The sequence below is a fragment of the Hyposmocoma kahamanoa genome, unplaced genomic scaffold (genome assembly GCF_003589595.1).
Source record: "Hyposmocoma kahamanoa isolate Upper Pololo Valley unplaced genomic scaffold, ASM358959v1 210, whole genome shotgun sequence".
NCBI lineage: Eukaryota > Metazoa > Arthropoda > Insecta > Lepidoptera > Cosmopterigidae > Hyposmocoma > Hyposmocoma kahamanoa.
The window spans coordinates 6440444-6457945 of record NW_020653731.1 but is presented as its reverse complement, the minus strand read 5'-3'; the positions used below and the strand labels follow the sequence as shown (position 1 = coordinate 6457945).

At 36.5% G+C, this 17502-nt stretch overlaps 1 protein-coding gene across 1 annotated transcript; it reads right to left on the bottom strand.

Annotated features, from left to right (window-relative positions):
- Nucleotides 1-983: 983 nt before the first annotated feature.
- On the bottom strand, nucleotides 984-16868 carry LOC113227480. Its single transcript, XM_026460417.1, has 7 exons — nucleotides 16522-16868; nucleotides 16015-16147; nucleotides 12884-12943; nucleotides 12137-12224; nucleotides 11909-12031; nucleotides 4000-4152; nucleotides 984-1394 (listed from the first exon to the last, which is right to left on the bottom strand). Exons 1-7 carry the CDS (start codon nucleotides 16760-16762, stop codon nucleotides 1242-1244), a joined length of 951 nt encoding a protein of 316 aa, XP_026316202.1. The 5' UTR covers nucleotides 16763-16868; the 3' UTR covers nucleotides 984-1241.
- Nucleotides 16869-17502: the final 634 nt, after the last annotated feature.

Sequence of the window (17502 nt, the reverse complement as noted above, 5' to 3'; positions counted from 1 at the left end):
GAAATTCAAGAGAAAAACAAAACACACTTTAATATGAAAAAGATAGTTCTTACGCTAACATTTAATATTTCATGCACTTTTCTAATATTCCATTCTTTTGTTATTTTTAAAATTTGTTTAACGTTTTTTATAGTACGTTAAATTACTTTACAAATTTTTACTTGTTGCATAAGTAATACTTAATTAATTTATTTTTGGGGTCATTTAGACTGCGAACTGAAAGCTACGATTTGATTCACATTCAACGATATGAAAGATATAAAAAGATTGCACAAAATAGATATAGATAGGTACAAATCAAAACGTTAGTCCTTCGTTGCCAGAAAATGTTCGGAAGATTCTAAACAGTGAAAATTAGTGAATAAAAAATATTAGAAATTTCAAGCAAACAGTCAATTAACAAACATTGTAGGCTCCTATAAAACCCACGTAAACTTTACCTCACTGTGAGATAAGTGTTATTATACTTAATATGACTGCTTAGGTCAAATGGAATAAGCACCCTTGCATTGAGATAATGGTAACGGACCAATCACGTGACTTTAATATCACGTGTGATGCAATACGAAATTCTAACCAAAAAAGAAAACCGAAAACCAGCGAATCACACTGCTTAGATCTGCTTGATATGACAATTACTAAATTGAAAAATGAAGGATGGTAGCGGAGCGATGAATCGCACGTAGATAGTGCAGTCGTAGATAGTGATTTACATAATGGAATATGTAACGACAACTATGTCGGTACATAAATAAATAATATAAATATCAAAATGCAAATATCAATTTGTATAATAATGTAAATTGATACTCGGCTTGAGTTTTCAATACAAAAACATCCCTTGTACAAATTTAATTCTGATGAAAAACATTCTTTAAATATTGGGTGTCCCAAAATTTACTCAAGAAGTAATGTTGATAGAAAACACAGGTTTATAATTAAAAATTGTAATTTTTTTATTGATTCATGAAGTACATGGTATAGGGTTATGTGTGGTAAAGATGTCGGGTAAATGGCCGCACTCTTTTCATGAAATTGTCGATGACCATTTTGCATAACTGTGAATCTCGTTGATACAGCGTTCAATTCCTTCACAGTGTACTTCATGGTCAATTAAAAAAATTAAAATCTTCAATTATAAATCTGTGTTTTCTATCAAAATTACTTCTTGAGTAAATTTTGGGACACCTTTGTAATCGTTGGAGAGATATAAATATTCACGAGCTAAACTTAGGTACGTTTCAATATCTATCGAACCTAATTAGAATTTGCACTATTCGTATAAAAACATCCACTGTGGACATGAATAACATGTATCCACCCAAACAATAATCTTCGTCACTCAAGAGCAACGTTTTCATTTGGGCTATCAGTGTGAGTTCCATAGCAAGGCACTGAAAAAAAAAGACAACAATTATAACATATTAAAACAAGAATAATATATTTTTCTTAAAATTGGGAATGTAATTTTTTTTCGGACATAAATCGAGTATATTTGTTTTTTCAAATAAACCAACGTTTCAGGCCCTTTCCAGGTCCCAAAGTCGCGGTTTACTGAGAGTTAAAGTAAAAGTAACAGACTTATAACCACACTGACGAAAACAGAGTTGATACTCTTATGAGTATTTAATATTTAATACGGGGTAAAATCAGTTTTGGCTACCTCGAAATGAAATAAAATTTTTTAGAACAAAGTTTCAAATTACATACACTCTACTCTTTCAAGTAAGATATTAACGTCTCCAAATTTAAAATACTGGTCTTATTAATTTGTTTTAGTTTTTATTAGCTTAATTCGGTTTGGATTTGCTTAATTTTGCATTTGGTTTTAAGTAAGACATGGCTTCTGCTAAAATATGTTTTGCCGTAATGTGGGCATTGTTGTGTTCCGGTTTTGAAGTGCAAAGTTGAAATTACAGGCACATGGAACTTGTCAACTTATGTCTCAGGATGACGGGCGCAGTGGCAGTGCCTTTCAGATCTTTGTGATTTAAAGCTCCGAGTGGCACTGCAACTGTTATGGACAGGCGCGTTAAGCGACACCGCTTAACACCAGGCCCAAGACTAGTTCGTCCCGTCAGTTGGTAACATAAAAAAAATTCGTGTTATTTTTAAATACGAGTTCCTACGTGGTTTCACGTCGAGTGGTGTAAATTAGTGCTGCATCGAAACCGACCGGAAACATTAACGCAGCTCTAACGACTCGAAACATACGAGTCGTTAATGTGTATGGAGCAGATACAATTTATGAACGCTCTGTGCGTTTGCTTGGTGTGCCCGTGGTGCCAAGTGAAACTTTTAACCTGGTACATATGACAACTTTTCAAGAGCGAGCCTTTTTTACGCCTATAAAATCATTGGCAAATAGCTTTAAGATTGTACGAATGAAATTTGTCGATAACTTTTTTATGCTTAAATAGGAGACTTATAAAATTTCACATATACATAATTTGTTTCACGTGGTTGGCTTATGTTTTATGACTTACATTACATGTGATGAAAGCATTTTTAAGATCATTGATCAGTGCTCGCATGTTTCTTTGTTACACGAAGCGTACAAATTATGTATAGATGCTGAGTGCATATTTTGATTAAACAAAGAGTTATTTTATGAAACATTTTGTAAATTTCAATTCGTCTCTATATAACATTCAATTCTAGCAAGCGGCAATATGAATGCCTTTGAAATTAAAAGACACCCCTTTCAGGAATGACGAATGTGATAAAGGAAGGGAAACATTATCAGCAGTTATCAATATCAAAAATATCAATATCAACTGCCTCCGTGGCCGAACGGTTACCATGCCAGACTGCCATGCAGAGGTCCTGGGTTCGATTCCCAGGCCGGGAGAAATATGTGTATGGCCTACATTTATTTCTCTCATGAGTTTGGGTGTAATTTGTGGTTGTCTATGTGTGTGTCCATGGCACCCGCGACACAGGGTTTCCCTGGTGCAGGGTTATGTTGAGTGTGTGCGTTATTAAATAAAAAAAAGTTATAGAAGCAGTAGAGCTGCTTGTGGAAGAGTTCGTCCGGGGAAGAACTGCCACCTTACGTATTTCTGCCGCCAAGCAGTAGTTAAAGCGTTGCGTTCCGTTTTTGAAGGGTGCTGGTGTGAAATTACTGGGATTTATCAACTTATGTCTCAGGGTGACCACCATAGGCACGACTTGTTTGTCCCGTCACTTTGTCTCATAAAAAAAAGTGAATCAGTCGACATAACAAACCAAAGAATCAGTAAGCCGAACGCAAAAGTTTGTCGAATAACATCTATTTACGCAATTTTATTGAAATCGGTTAACGGAAAGTGGTGAAATTCAATAAGCCGTATTCATCCCACAATTTGCCCCCCTTTGAGGTGGAATATTTTCTTCAAATTTGAATGGGACCACTGAAGTACACTCTTTCCGAAGAAAGTATCATAGAAATCGTTAAAAAAAAGTACAGTTGAATTAAGAACCTCCTCCTTTCTTTGAATTCGTTTAGATATTTATCTTAGCACTAAAAACATCATGATATTAAAATTTTTATTGAATTGATATTCAATTATTTTTTATGTGAAACTACTCCACTAGTTTGTTACAATTATTAATACAAAGACAGAACACTTAGAAAAAATTCCTTCGATCCGGCCGGATTCGAACCGACGTCTTCTAGCAAACCGTGTCAGACGCTATGCCAAGTAAGCCACGGAACGAACCAGCGGACCTCACGAATTTTTCTATGTGCTTGTTGTCGTACTTGGTTTTTCAACGACTTTTTAGCCGTAACGCCATCTATGAGAAATCTGTGAAAGTATTTCGTCACCCAGTTAGACACCTTTACAGCTACCAGGCCCGACTAGAGATGTCACTATTCACTCTATTAAAATTTTTATTGAATTGACATTCAATTATTTTTTATGTGAAATTCCTCTACTAGTTTTTTATAATTATTAATACTAATATCGAATACTTAGAAAAAAATCCTTCGATCCGTCAAAAAAGGAAAACACTTACTATAGACATTGCGTTCCCCAATAGTAACGTCCACATAACTTGCAAAGGTCCGTTGAACCATCTTAATATAAACATTAGGGCTGATAACACAAAGGATCCGATGGTTGCAGCACCAGCAGTTATGAATATCAGGTAGAACCTGCGGAAGTCAAACTGAAAAACGAAATGAGTTCATCAACAAATTTAATACACTTTTTTATTATGCGATTAGCAATAAAAGATCACAATCAAAGTAATCTTTGTTTTATAGGTTACTTGAAATCGTCGCTTTGGTTAAACTCTATCGCTCATTCGTAAGGCAGATTCCTTTGAGAAGAATGAGCTAGAAACTCTTGCAAATTTTGTATACGAACCGAAATGTTGTTACAGAAGCATATACATTGCCTCGTAAATGAATTTATGATTTTGACTTTTGACTATCAAGAACAGCTAGTTTTTTTATTCCTCGTATTATTAATGTTTTTTTTTATTTATGTTAAGAAACAAACAGTCGATATACAAAAATATTTTACATTGTGAACATGTAGTGTAGACTTACAGTTTCCTTAATTCAAAATAGGTACAAATCAAACAAAATCTGCTCTAACTAACATAACTAAAAATGGACTGAAATTACAAAAACTAGAAAAATGAAGTAAATTAAATTCATTGAACATAATTACAATAAGGCTTTAATCTTAGTTTTAAATTTCGCCAACGAATTACAAAAAATATCCACATCCATGAACCTGTTGTTATATGTTCGACATGAACGTCTGATAAAACTATTACCAACAAAACGTTTTCGCGATTTCTTAATTGAGAAAAGTGTATTCCTGCGACAAGATCTTTCAATTTTACGGGGTACTCTAATGTTTATACGATTTAACAGAGATGTTGAATCAAATTTGTTATTTAATATCTTATATAAACTAATAATATCTATATAGTCACGACGACTCCTAAGCAATTCAATTTTGTGCCTGGTAGCAGAGTGCTCATAATCAATATAATCATGACCAGTCCTAATATCTAGAGCCCTAACAAATTTCTTTTGCACCCTTTCAATTTTATCGACATGGATGTTGTAGAATGGATGCCAAACAGTACAAGCGAACTCAATTTGACTACGAACAAAGCTATTGTACAAAAGTTTATATGTGAAAGGACTTTTGAACGGTTTACCCATACGTAATATGAGTCCGAGCTGCTTAAAGGATTTTTTAAGCATATTATCTATATGTGGTATGAACGTGAGCTTTGAGTCCATAATAACGCCCAAGTCACGAATCTGTGCAAGTCGAGAAAGAGGTTTACCACAGAGAATGTAATCATATTTTATTGGGTTCAATTTACGAGTAAAAGTAATAACATTGCATTTGTCAGAATTTAAGAATAAATTATTAACATTACAGAATTCCTCAAAGTTCACAATATCACTTTGCAGTTTATCGCAATCACTGCTGTTACGAATAACCTTAAAAATCTTAGTGTCATCTGCATACATTAGTAAATTAGAGAATGTAGTGATGCTAGTGATGTCGTTGATATAAAGAGTAAATAGCAGTGGCCCGAGATGTGAACCTTGAGGAATTCCGGAGGTGATACACTTATAAACAGAAACAAAACCACCATGTGCAACTGCCTGTTGCCTATTTTTAATGTATGACGTAATCCAACGCAAGAGGTCGCCGTGTATACCGAGTCGCCAGAGCTTCGCAAGTAACGTATTATGACAAATTTTGTCAAAAGCTTTAGCGAAATCGGTATACACCGCGTCCACCTGGCAGTCGTCGTCTAATGCATTCAAAATAAATTCCAAAAAGTTTAATAAATTAGTATCAACACTACGCCCTTTATAAAAACCGTGTTATTCAGGAGCAATAAAGCGATGGACTGCTGCAAATATTTGAGTTGTGACCATTTTTTCCAATATTTTACCAAACTGGCAAAGCTTTGAGATAGGACGATATTTTTCAATGTCACCACTGACACTACCTTTTGGAACAGGAGTGATCCACGCTTGCTTCCAAACATCAGGGAATATGCCTTCATTAAGAGACTGTTTGAAGATTAATGTTAAGGGCACAGAAAGAGCTGTCGCGCAATTGCGAATAAGAATAGGATGGATCTCGTCAGGGCCGGCACCTTTAGTCGTATCAATAGATTTCAAAATTTTTAAAACGGCATCTTTAGTAATATTTATACTATGTAAATTAAAAAAGCTAATCATTATTTGTGTTCAACTGAAGGGTGGGATTGGAGCTAGATTGCTCAAAAACAGAATGGAAATGGTCATTAAAACGATCACAGACATCTTGCCCATTACCGAGAGTAACACCTTTATATGTCATTGTCTGCGGAAGACGATTGTTTGAATATAATGATTTTATGTATGTCCAGAAATACTTTGGGTGTTCTTTAATACTTCCCTCAGAATATTGAATGTAATTTCTATAACACTCGGCTTCCAATTTCACGGCGCGTTTTCTGAGTAAATTAAATGTGTTGTAGTCGAGAGGATTACCGTACAGTTTCCAGAGTTTATGGTATTTTTTCTTTTCATTTAATATTTTTTTAATGGATCTACTAAACCATACAGGCAAAGTACCTGATAAAGGGAGCTGCCTAAGAGGAACAAATTTAATCATAAGTGATTTCAGCACAGAATAAAATTTACAGACACATTCTTCAACTGTTAAGCCACTAAATAATACCAACCAGTCAAATTTCTGAAGCTCACAGTTAATCGAGTCAAAATCTGCAGAACGGTAGCTATAAACTAATTTTGTTTTTGATTTTCGGGGAGGGCTATAGTCTGAAATCAAATCAATCTTAAGAGATGGGTGATAATTATCTTCAACCGTAAGCGGAGCATGGCAACGAGTGACACAACAGTCAACATTACTTAAAACATGGTCTAATATTCGATGACTACTATTACGACATGAATTTAATTGTGTAAGGTTAGATAATGCCATAAATTCGCTCAATAATTGAGACTCATAATTACTACTGTAAATCTGTTCAATTTTGTTCGCATCGGATACCGTCCACTCGGCGTGAGGTATATTGTAATCACCTAAAAATAGAAATAAATCACACGGTCGATCATTAATCAATTGACTAGCAATATCAAAGAATGCGCTTAGGTCGTCGCGATGATCGGGGCCGCTCGGAGAGTAAAAACACGCAACGTTCAGGTGCCTCTGGCGGTGGCGCGCGGCCGAGGGGCGGCGCGCTCCCGCCATCGTCATCGAGTCGTGATCGTGAAGCGGCAGAGAGACCCATATGCACTCGGTACTCGCAGCGGGCGGACATGGCCAATCACGGCGCACGGGCTGACAACTCGCGCGCACTGCGATTAGCACACCTCCGCCGGCTACGCACCCGCTGGCTGCAGCCGATCGATCGCAACGAAATACCGTATACCTACTATCAAAATATTCGTGGTCGTAGAAGTCTGACGTTAACCAGCTTTCTGAGATGCAAAGCATAATTATTTATAATTACATTAGATAAGAAACCGTGACTTTTAGTACGAAGACCCCGAACGTTCTGATAATATCCACGCAACTTAGCAAGCATTTTTAACTAATATGTAACACATCGTATGTGAATAAATGAACGGTCTGTCGCAGGTAGTACGTAAAATAATTTAAGAATAAATTATAAGTAATTTTATTGGTTGGCATCGACAACAACAGGCACAAAGTATGCGGATAGATACAGACGGATGGCGAGAAAAAGCAATTAAAACTAAACAATTTATAACGTTGCAAATACGTAGGTGTTAAACTTTCAAATAAAAGTAGGCAAAGAAACAAAAACAGAAACAGAACATGAGCGCATGTTTGTGTAAGCTTATTACATCTATAGGTTAGTATTAATAAGAAATTAAATATATACAGTCACTTTAGTTTTTCGAAGTCCTCATTTTTTATGATAAGGATCACTCTCGATTTCTTTTCATTTCTCGATTTCTCGATCACTTTTACGCATCAATATTTTTCCATCTCTAATCCAGAGATATTATTATACGTCTATCACTATTTTTCATAAAGAAATCACCATTCTTCTTAACACAAATTACATTTTCATAAATGTACTGTGACGCTAGTGTAAGAATGTTAATCTTTTTAAACTTATCTCTCAAAGACACTCTGGGGCCATATTGTAAATTTCCTAACCGCCCGTTTCTGCAGGACAAAGGTTCTATTGATGTCATTACACTGTGAAAGTAGCTGAAGTAAACCAATCGAGCGGTTTTGACGTCTGAAAGTTAAAAGTCAGTTCTCATGTGTTATATTTTCCCATTAATTTCTCGCAATTCTAAGACAGTAATATTTCTTTCTAAAGTCGAGTTAGCCTAATGGTTCGATCTACTTACTTACCTTTCAAACAGAAGCCGCAGGTTCGAACTCGCACCTCTGAGTTTCTCCGAATTCATGTGCGAAATTTAAATTGAAATTTACCATTTACCATGATGACACTTGTACTTCGAAGAAGGTTTACAGCTCTCGGAAAATGTGTGACGTCCCTAAGCCGCATTGCGCCACACGAAGAATACAATGGAGAAAAAAAATCTTCAGACCTAATCAGTACCGTAGACGGGGTGTCTATCTCCTAATTCTAACAAAGATTATTTTCTTTGTTACAAATTACTTTAAATTATTACGCACGAAATTAGTCGATGTGGTTATGTATGATGTTCTAAAATGTAAAATGATATGGTGTTTACATTTGAACAATAATGTTTTTGGTTTCTGCTTACTATAGTTTATTAACAGCCTCCGTGGCCAAACGGTTGCCACGCCGAACTGTCACGCACCGGGAGACATATTTGTATGATCTATATTTTTTTCTGTCGTGAGTTTGTGTCTGTCCATGGCACCCGCGACACAGGGTTTCCTTAGTGCGGGGCCACGAGTGTGTGCGTGTTATTGTTATTATTATTAAAATGAGTGACCTAGTAATTGGCTGCTCTCTTTTGCAATACTTCATGAAATTGACAAGGACATAAGATAGAGGAATATGGGCAAGTACTCCCACTTATAAAATAAATAAAATATTTATTCATTTTTGTACATTTCTGTATATTTTAATTTCTTTAAACGATCTCACATTTGACGTCAATCAATATCATAAATAAGTAATACAGTGGTATTATTTAAATCACCAACGCAGCGATAAATATTGATAAAACATTATTTATCCTAAAAATCGTTTTCACTTCCCGTAGTGTCAGTGTCTTCTCCTACGTTAATAATTAAACGTTTACCCCCCATTCACACGGCATTGTACTGCACGTTTTTTACAGTATAAATCTTACCGAATAAACAGTGGCGCATGTATTAGATATAGAACCGTTCTCACGGTGTTTGTCCTGCAAAAAAACGCACACAGCTCTATACGTTTATCGAATACGCAACGGACTTGTCAAGCAAATCGAAGGATCTTTAACGTATTCGGTGTGCAGTGGCGCATAGTATTAATGCAGCTCTGTCACACGGCGCGAAGTCACGTTTTTTATCGAATAGTCATCGAACAAGCGGCTTCTTCTAGTATTGAAGAATTCGTATTTAATTTTGGTAACCTCGAATTCTCCATACGTGTTAAAAAATTGTCAAAACTATCTACTGACATCCGAAAGTAATTGAAAATTTTGTTTCATCATTTCTCATAATTTCGTACAATATTTCAAAGCGTACAAACATACGCACTGCTTCTTAATTTGTTGGATAAACGCAATACCTTCTGGTCTTCCGCCGGCAAAGCCGTTGACGGCATCTACGCCAATATAAAAGTGCAAAAAAGCGTGGATCCATCAGAGACGTATTCAGGGCGATTGCTGTGTGAATACTGGGGCTGTCCGTCTTTTAAACGCATGACTGTTCATCACCCCGCTATCTATCCGTTTATAATCGAATACGTTCAGGATAATGCCGTGTGAACCAAAGCTTACGCGTAATAAGCCGAGTCACAGACTAAGAAAGTACCAGTCCATAGAAAGCCAAAGTTGCAGGTAAAGAGTCACAGATAAGTAGCAAATAGAGAAAACCACACGCGTCCGCACCGCACGGATTTGAAAGCCGACTAATTTATTTTGCCATTATGAATGCGGCTTTAGTGGCTTATTTCTACCCTACGACGCTAACTTAAATAGACTTTAAAACTTTAAAAAAAAACTGACAAAAAAGAGTGCTAAAAAAACCGACGTCAAAAGTCATTCATCCCCTAGTTTGCACTCTTAGAGGTGGAATATTTTCTTCAAATTGAATTGGGATTACTACTGAGGTACCCTCTTTCCAACAAAAAAAATCATCATCAAACGGTTCACAAACCGGAGTCATCGCGTAACATACATACATAAAGAGTAACCTTTAAAATTTCTTGCTCATTCTTCTCAGGGGAATCTTTAGTATTGTTTAGTAGCAGTAGAGCTCCTTGTGAGAGTTCGTCCAGGGTAGTACTGCCACCTTACCTATTTCTGCCGCCAAACAGTAATTTCCGCATTACTATGTTCTGGTTTTAAAAGGTAAGGGTGCTGGTGAAATTATAGGCACATGGGACTTGTCAACTTACGTCTCAGAGTGCGGGCGAAAAAATAATAAACCTTATTATTATAGCAAAGATAAGTGTTTTGATCATCAACCAAGTCTCATCCGTAACGTTCATGAAAAACGAAATGTCTGGTGTCGACTGTAGACCAATATGTGGCGACCCCGTTTTTGAAGAAATAAGCGTTGTTTATACTTATTTCCTATTTATTTAGATTTCTGAGCTGATCCCCAACTGACCATTTGGTTCTTAGTAGATAAGCGTGAAGAAAGTGTTAAACAAAGTTAACCCTTAACTTGTGAACTTATTATTATTTTGATATGATTTCCTCATTCTATCATTAGTGAATGACATTTTAAGAAACTTATAAGTAAATTTGAAATTTTGACGTATAAGCTGGAATTCCTTTCTGTTGAATGCTTAAAATGGCTCCCAAAACCAAAAGGTTGGCTAGAGGGTCAGGTATATTAAGGAAGCGATTGCACTTATTTAAAGTTAAATATGCCTGTTTCACATCTTGTGAAAGTATCAGTTATGGCTATGTCTGTAAAGCACAAGCACAACGTAATTATGCAGAGGACGAGTTCTTTGACGTTTGGATGAAGTCATCAAATGCAGTAAAAATTTGCAAGTCCGCTGTTGCTTTAAGTATATTTAAAAGTTTACAGTGTCCAGTTAAAGTGCAACCGGCGGCGTTACTACTATAGTACAATACAAAAACGGTTAAGTAAATTTATCAGACAGGTCTAAGCAGCCGTTCTCACCAGAACTCAACTCTTAGAAATAAGTTGATGGTACCGATGTTTGTCTCACAAACTAAAAAATGGTCGAGGTAGTCATTATTCGAGAGCAACTCTTATCGCGATGCAGAATTTAAATAAAATGGATCAATGCCATCTAGCGGATGTTTAGGGAACTACAGTATGCGCAATGTCGCTTAGGATGCGTACAGATCTGGCGAATGCGTCCGCAGCCGCACCACGAATGCGCCTGATGGCGAAAAGCTCGCGAGCTGCACACGTGCATTACGTAGTGCGATCTATTCGCGAGCAGTTCGCGCGCCGCTCGCGCACGATGGATGGTGCGCGACAGATGTGTTTTTGCCTTGCGAGAGATGTGATTGATTACCAATGGTCGGAAAAGGTATAGATACATATATAGATATAGCTACAAGGAGCAACATAGATTTGTTAAAACCACTAAATATTAAAAAAATATATGTGGCACACCTTTTTCCGACCATTGGTGATTGCACAAGTACAGCGCGCAGCGCGCTTGCAGCGCATTTGCCAGATTTGTACGCATCCATAGAGAAGACCATTGTCCACGTTTACTAAATATAATATATTTAATAACTAAATAACCTTACCCTGGAAGTGGCGAGGAACACATGTACAGTACCAGAAACGCAAACAATTGTTAAGATACACATAATAATGTACGTCTTGAATTTTGCTGTCAAAAATGATGTCATAATGCTTGCCAGCATCGACTGAAACAAAATCAAATGTGTAAATATTTGCTCACCGTTTCAGCATTGGAGTTTCGCATAGTGCGGTCTACCCATTATTTAAAAAGATTAAAAATAGCAACTTACAATAATAAGTAAACATATGAAATTTACTGGGATTTTTCGAGTACGTGGTATTAGGAACATCGCAAAGTGCATACCCAACATTGCTCCGCTGTGAATAAATAGAAACATGTTATACGTTATATCAGTTACCTGTACGCCGATAAGTTGAATGCTATTTATCTTTTAAATGTGTATACCACGACTATACAACCTAACGTAGATAAGTATTAATAATATAAAAATTATAAGTCCACTGAGGGTGTGTTATTTCTGCCCAGGCTTAATGTCTTCGAAAAATTTGGAGTCTTCTTCGATATGTAGGTTTCCTGACGTAATATGTCGTCATCGTCAAAGGAAGTGATAAGTCATAATCAAACTTAACTGTCTCCGTGGCTAAACGATTACCACGTTGGTTTGCCACGCAGAGATCCCAGGTTCGATTTCCGGGCCAAGAGTTATATTCCTAAGGCAAAAGGAGTAATATTCCAAGGCCTACATTTATTTCTCTCGTGAGTTTGGATGTAATTTGTGGTTGTCTATGTGTGTATATACATGGCATCCCCGATACAGAGTTTCCCTAGTGCGGGGCCATGAGTGTGTGTCTTATTGTTATTATTATTATTATTATCTAAACTGCACTATCCGAAAATATACAGTAAGTGTCATGTCTCCAACTTATATCTCCACCTTGAGAGATAAAGCATTCTTCGTTGTTTTCTATTGTAATATTTAAATTAGTCATTTCAAAGAGATAAAATGGAATCTTACAATACTATGAAGAATGTGAACATGCCCGCTGCTGACTCAAAATATTTTAAGTATTGTTCCCTGTTAACAAACGAAATTAATGTTGTTAATATTTTTTAAACTTAAACCATATTACGAAGGGTAGCACTTTCAAAAGACAAATTACACACAAAGAGGAGGTAGATAGAGAGATGCTTAGTATAATAAATAGTGCCACTCCATACAAACGTAGCAGCGTGGCTTGTACATATGTGAGCATGCCCGCCCCGCGTCGTCGAGTACGGACGCGTATATTCATTATGCGAGTCCACCGCGAGATTATTCACGCTCTCACGCGCACTCGAGTTGCAGAGCGCCGGGTCGCATGCGCCATTCATTGTAGAATTGAAGAGTTTGCTCCGTGTTTAAAGTAATTTACCGTATTAAATGAATTTATTAGTGTTAAAATGATTTATTTATTTATAAACGCATCGTAATGTATAAATATAAATTCTATTTATCATCATGATCATTTCTTTAGGTTATTTTAGATTATTCTTTCTATTGATCATGATTTTAGGAGCAGTTAGTAGTAGAATTCCTTATGAAAGAGTTCGTCCAGGAAAGTACTGCTACCTAGCGCATTTCTGCCGTTAAGCAGTCATGTGAGCATTATTGTGTTCCAGTTCCAGACACATGAGACTCAACTTATGCCTCAAGGTGACGGGCGTAGTGGCAGTGCCCCTAAGATGATTGCAATTTAAAGCTTTGAGTGACACTGCAACTGTTATGGATAGGTGTGTGGTGTTACCAGGCCCATGACTTGTTCGTCCCATCTCTTCGTATGATAGCAGTGGAAGATTTTAGGGGAGATCTTTGCGCGGTAGTGGGACACAACAGGTTAAGAAAAAACCACTATAATCGAGACAGATATAAAAATGTGTTTATGTAAGTAAGTAAATACTACATTTATCGAGTTCTTAGGTTTTCGCGATTGTTACACATAGGAAATGAAACTATTTTTCCGGATTTAAATCGCGTATATTTGTTTTTTTCAAACAAACCGACGTTTCGGGCCCTTTACAGGTCCCATGGTCACGGTTGACTGGTTTGAAAAAACAAATATATGCGATTTAAATCCGGAAAAATAGTTTCATTTCCTAAATACTACATTTAACAAAGGTTATTTCGATATGGCGCGAGAATACTGTGTTGAACACCTTAATTTTTTTTCAAATTATGTTCTGCGACCCAAAATGACAATGTGACAACCCTACGCTCCGAGGTAGGAATCGTGGCGCCGAACACAGGCATTGGACTAGTCTTATTTGATTATGGACGAGCGGAGTTCTCTGATGGGAGTGGCGGTCGTATGCTCATTAGTTGCGTGGCTTGGTGGGTGCTGAGAGGACCATGACCCCTAGCGGCACAGCAAAGGGGGCGGCGGCGAGCCCTAATCAGTCAAAATTATTTTTTTTACCTAAAATTTGAAAATAAATTTGAGAAAACAATATCCTGAACAACACAAAGATGGCGACGGTAGGTAAACATAAAAACGTAATAGAACCCGAGTAAATATAACAAACTAGTGGAGTAATTGATTATCACTAATTTCAGGTTTCTTACCACGGCATGATTTCTTTTGGTATGTTACATATTTGTATGTCATGCCATCCTCCAGTGAAGTTTTTATTTTGCGGTCGTATTGTTCAACGTCCATAATCACAGTGGCGTTTCCCTTCTCTGCCTTCAGTACTATAATTGTTGTATCAGCCCTAAGTTGTTTTACAGCCATCAATTCCTGAGTACTCATGTATTTTGGTGGTAGACGAGCGTGTCGCAAGGCTACGGCCACGTCAAGACGTAGGTTTTCAGCATCACTAGATGGCACCCCATTACACACTATGGCTTCTTCAACACCACATATGACGTTTTCATATGGAATGCGTGTGAGGATAGGAGCAAAATTTAATCCTTTTTCCAGGGCTTTTATTGTTGGTTTATTCAGTACCTTGTTAGACAGGTTTATAACTGTTTGAGTGCAAATGGTAACGCCACAACAAATCGCGATGAAGTTAGTAGTCGTCGACAGCGCAAGAACCCTCTTGCCTACCCAGACAGATATGTCTGCTCTTAAAGCTGTCATCTGCCGCCGTCCAGTCAACCCGTGACCATGGAGCGTGCAACCGTTCCGAAATATCGGGAAAATAAAAAGAAGTCATACCGTGGTAAGAAACCTGAAATTAGTGATAATCATTTAGCGAATAACTACGAAAGCCTTAAAATCTATATGTATAGTGGAGTAATTTCACACAAAATAATAATTGAATATCAATTCAATAAAAATTTTAATACAATGAATAGCGACATCTCTAGCCAGGGCTGGTAGCTGTAAAGGTATCTAACTGGGTGACGAAATACTTAAGATTTCTCGTAGATGGCGCTACGGCTAAAAAGTTGTTGAAAGACCAAATACAAAGACACGACAACAAATACATAGAAAAATCCGTGAGGTGCTCTGGTTCGTTCCGCGGCTTAGTTAGTATAGCGTCTGGCACGGTATACAAGAAGACGTCGGTTCGAATCCGGCCGGATCGAAGGAATTTTTTCTGAGTGTTCGATCTTTGTGTTAATAATTAGAACCCGAATACTTTTGTATGTAATTGTGAAAATAGAGGGGGCAGCAAATGTGGGGTTGGCCCCGGGTGGCAGAAATGGACGCTACGCCACTGATGCTCGTTGGTACCTACTAGCGACGCCGCTACTCACAGTATGCAGCTTACCTATGCTATCTTCCATCTGATGAAGTGACCCTGACCGTCACAACACAACACAAGACATTTCTTATTATACATAACTTAATAGATAACACAACAGTATTCGCGTAAGTGATTATTTGGCTATTTACAATACATCCCTTTAGGAGAAAAGAGAGTTTATGTACTTTGCATTTTGGCGATTAAGGCACATATCACATTGCGCAGCAGCGGCACGCGGCATGATAGAGAATGTTTGGCAGCGTGCCTACAGAGCCGTAACAATGTAGTATGAAAAGAGCATATTAATATTAATTGCAAAAATTATGATGATGTTACAAAGGAATAAAAGTGGACATGTACAGGTACATTACATAATATTTTTTTTATCTCTCCGTTTTAAAAATACATACTTACGAGCGCTTAGCGAAAAAATTGATGACTATGGTAATTACGAACATAGTAATGGCAATGACCAAATTCGTTCTTATCGATTCGTTTTTAGTGTATGGATCATACTCATCCAAAACTGTTATTTTATGTCCTGCGCCTGTAAAAATATGTTTTGGAATTATTTGTCTATGACTATCACAATATTATTATTAAATTTATAATGGAATTACTTTAATAATACTGTAGACATAGATATAAAAATTATCAACAAACTGACGAAGGTGGGCGACATGTAGCTATAATTATAATCTTATAAAAATGCAACTTAACACTTACAATTTGGTTGTTCGTTTGCATTAATAAATCAACACGCGTGTAACATTCTGGCATTTAATTTCATCATTTCAGTATTATCTAATATCGTAGAATAATACTGCAAACGATGTATTTTTTTATGATTAACTATTAAAACCATTTTGAATGGTTCCAATTATAACTAACAAATAATGGCACAAGAAGACTTAAACTTACCAGGAGCAGCATAAAAAACCCAATAACAGCCTTTTGCATATGATTGTACATTATCAGATGAGTGTTCCCAAAACAACTTAAATTGAGTAGCATTTATTATTGCTTTTAAAGCAGACTTAAAAAAAGGTTTCCTATTTTCAAATTTAAGAACATTGCCATCACTAGGTGATTCTGGAGCTTGTTCATCTAGCTCTACAATTGGATTCAACGGCATAGTTCCAGGGGGATACATAATTGACATTTGCAACTTTTCCACATCTTGTTGAAGATTATGGCTTGGCGACAGCAGTTTAAAAAACCCTTTCTGTATTCGATCTCTTGCCCTTAACTTTGGTGGAGCTGAATGTGGCGGTTGTTCAGTATCAAAAGTGTTTATAATGTGATCGTCTCCATCACCTACATCAAATGCCTCCTGTATTTTTTCTTCTTCTTCGATATTTGGGCAGTTTACATTCGATGATTCTAAAGGCATTACAGACGTTTCTTCGTTCTGTTGATTAGTACTAGCGCGTTGCCACGTTAAGTGCCCACGCAGACTGCACAGAGCTGTGTGGATCCGGTACATTATATCCATTTTTATACTTTTCAAATATATAGATTCTCCTCAGTCATAACCACATATTTTTAGTAATTAATATTTTTAGAAGAAACTTACAAAAATTGTTATCAAAAAATTCATCAGCGTTTTTCTTCGGACATAAACATCAAATTTTGTCAATTTTGAGTAGTTGAAATTGACATTCCACGTTTTTGAAGATACATTGAAAACTTATAGCACATCTATGGTTGAGAGAGTTATTAGTTAAAATATTTGAAACCCTTGAAGATTCTCAAATTTTTGACAAAAATTGGGGTAATAAAAAATTTATTCACTGCTAAAAAATCATGTATATAATAGAATAAATACGAAGAAACAATCGGAGTTTTTTGTCTATTTTTGAAGCTGATTCGTTCGTAGTCAAAGCTTAAATTAAAAATAGT